At 47.7% G+C, this 2,190-nt stretch overlaps 1 protein-coding gene across 1 annotated transcript in view; it reads left to right on the top strand.

Moving 5' to 3' along the window:
* LOC106816378 (protein FAM92A1-like) overlaps positions 1 to 1,885 on the top strand; it is a 4,252-nt gene extending 2,367 nt beyond the window's left edge. Inside the window, exons 4-5 of the mRNA XM_014820977.1 lie at positions 594 to 698; positions 1,850 to 1,885. Of these exons, the coding sequence (XP_014676463.1) occupies positions 594 to 698; positions 1,850 to 1,873 (129 nt within the window). The 3' untranslated portion in view covers positions 1,874 to 1,885. The remainder of the gene's footprint in view (positions 1 to 593; positions 699 to 1,849) is intronic.
* Positions 1,886 to 2,190: the final 305 nt, after the last annotated feature.

Genomic DNA, 2,190 nt, shown 5'->3' on the forward strand with positions numbered 1-2,190 from the left:
AAGATTGCAGAGCTGAGAGGAGAGGGAGCATAGGGTGTGAAGAGGGAGGCGGAGGACCATTAAAATATTAGGTCATCCACTATTTTGCGCAGTTTGCTGTTTTTGGCCCCCCCCCCCTGTTAAAAAATCCTGGCTACGCCACTGCATGTATAGCTATCAACCCTGACACCACATGCATCACATGTGTGTTCGATAACAAACAGTGTAGTTTTTATCACAACGATTACGGCCATCAATTCCGTTTCTGCCGTGCATGTAGCTGCATAGCGAAAATCTCTGAAGAGAACGATCGGAGTGTTCATTCCTATTCATATCCCTAGAGTGTTTGCATGTGCAGCTGTTCGAACTGTTAGGAAGGCCGGCTGGCTGGTTGTGAATTTATACCAACACGCACGCAGCCACACACGCATGCACGCACGCACACACACACACTCTCTCACACTGCACCGACGCATGTGGCATGATTATAGCCTGTCGCACGCAAAATAATTATAAGATACATAATTTTTACATAACCCCTAAATTTATACGTACGAACTCGCGATGTTACGTATGTGTGTGTATATATTTGTATCTGCGTTATTGACATACAGGCGGAGACAGAGCTCATGCGGGCCAGCGTGGACGCGTTGCGGTCCGGTAAAGCCCTGGAAGAACAGCTCGATCAGTTTGAGAGAAAGAAGATTGCTCTGCTGAAGGTGAGGGTCTACTTTTCATTATACTGCACCTGTGCGCGCAGGCCGAATGTATAGATTTTAGGGCGGGCCAATTTTTGGGTTTTATCGAATATTTTAGGGCACCACGATGAGTTGGAAAGCCAGCAGGCCTCACCCGACCCAGGCTGAAAAGTTTGGGTAGGTAGGTAGGCTTATTTTTACAAATGCAGCACGGCGTCTGCATGCTCGGGGGTGAATGTTGAATGTTTGTTTTGCTTGGTACATATAATGTATTGCCTACAGATTTATATAGTGTACAGTGATACAATTTGTAAAAAAAAAAGAGAAAAAGAATGGGAAAGATCGACAACATTTTTTGAGTCGGCCCCTTTTGGTGGGTCGGTCGGGTGAGCGCAAACAAACAATGTTTTTATTATGGCCCAGGCTGTTTATTGCCGTGGACATCGTCAAATTTGCAGGGACATCACAGCGAGTAAGGAGGGCAGCCATAGCGGTTACCAGTTGGTACCTTTGTGAAATTTCTAGGTCGTCATCTGATCGTGTGCATTCGCGTCGTGGCATTATTCACGTCGTGGGCAACTGGGCGAACCGATCAGTGGTCAGGGTACCGAGCCTGCTGTCATTGTACCGCTTCCTTGACGCCGTGGTATCACATCGTGGTCATATGTGTTGTGGCGATTTTGCGTTCGTGTCATTGTAGCCTGATTTTACACCATGGTCATCCATGCGTCTATCATCATAGTCCGTGTCGTTGCGGTTGCGTGACATTATCGTTGTCGTTGTCATTGTACCGTTTCTTACACCATGTCATCACATCGTGTCATCACACCGTGGTTCATCGCGTCATGACTCACGTTCGTATCGGCATTATCGATGTCGTGTCCATTGTACCGTTTTCTACGCCATGTCATCACATCGTGTCATCGTGTCCGTGTCATTGTTACCGTTTCTCACACCATGTCATCACAATTCGGTGTCGTCGCGTTCTGTCCGTTGTATCTATTTCCTACACCGTGTCATCACATCTGTGTCATCGCGTGCCGTGTCATGTGTACCGGTTTCGTACACATGTCATTCACTCGTGTCATCGCGTTGCGTTGTTCTTGTACCGTTTCTTTACACATGTCGCTCACATCGTGTCATTCATCATCCGTCTGCATCATGATTGTCAGGAGTCGCCTGACACAGTTTGGTGAAGGTCGGAAGTTTGCTGCTTTCATGGCTGCTTGCGCGCTCGGAACTCTACTTCCGCAATGCACTGGCAGCGTTGCCAGCGATAAACGAAGAGCGGACGACACTTGAGGTTAAGAGCTTGTTCAGATGCAATCTCCTGGACTAGAGGTGGGTCTAAACTATTTTAGTTCTCTCTCTCTCTCTCTCGTCTCTGCTCTCTTTCTCTCTCGTCTCTCCTCTCTCTCTCTCTCTCTCTCTCTCTCTCTCTCTCTCTCTCTCTCTCTCTCTCTCTCTCTCTCTCTCGTCTCTCTCTCTACTCTACTCCTCTCTCTCTCTCTCT

This window comes from Priapulus caudatus, unplaced genomic scaffold (genome assembly GCF_000485595.1).
Source record: "Priapulus caudatus unplaced genomic scaffold, Priapulus_caudatus-5.0.1 Scaffold1362, whole genome shotgun sequence".
In the NCBI taxonomy this organism is placed as follows: domain Eukaryota; kingdom Metazoa; phylum Priapulida; class Priapulimorpha; order Priapulimorphida; family Priapulidae; genus Priapulus; species Priapulus caudatus.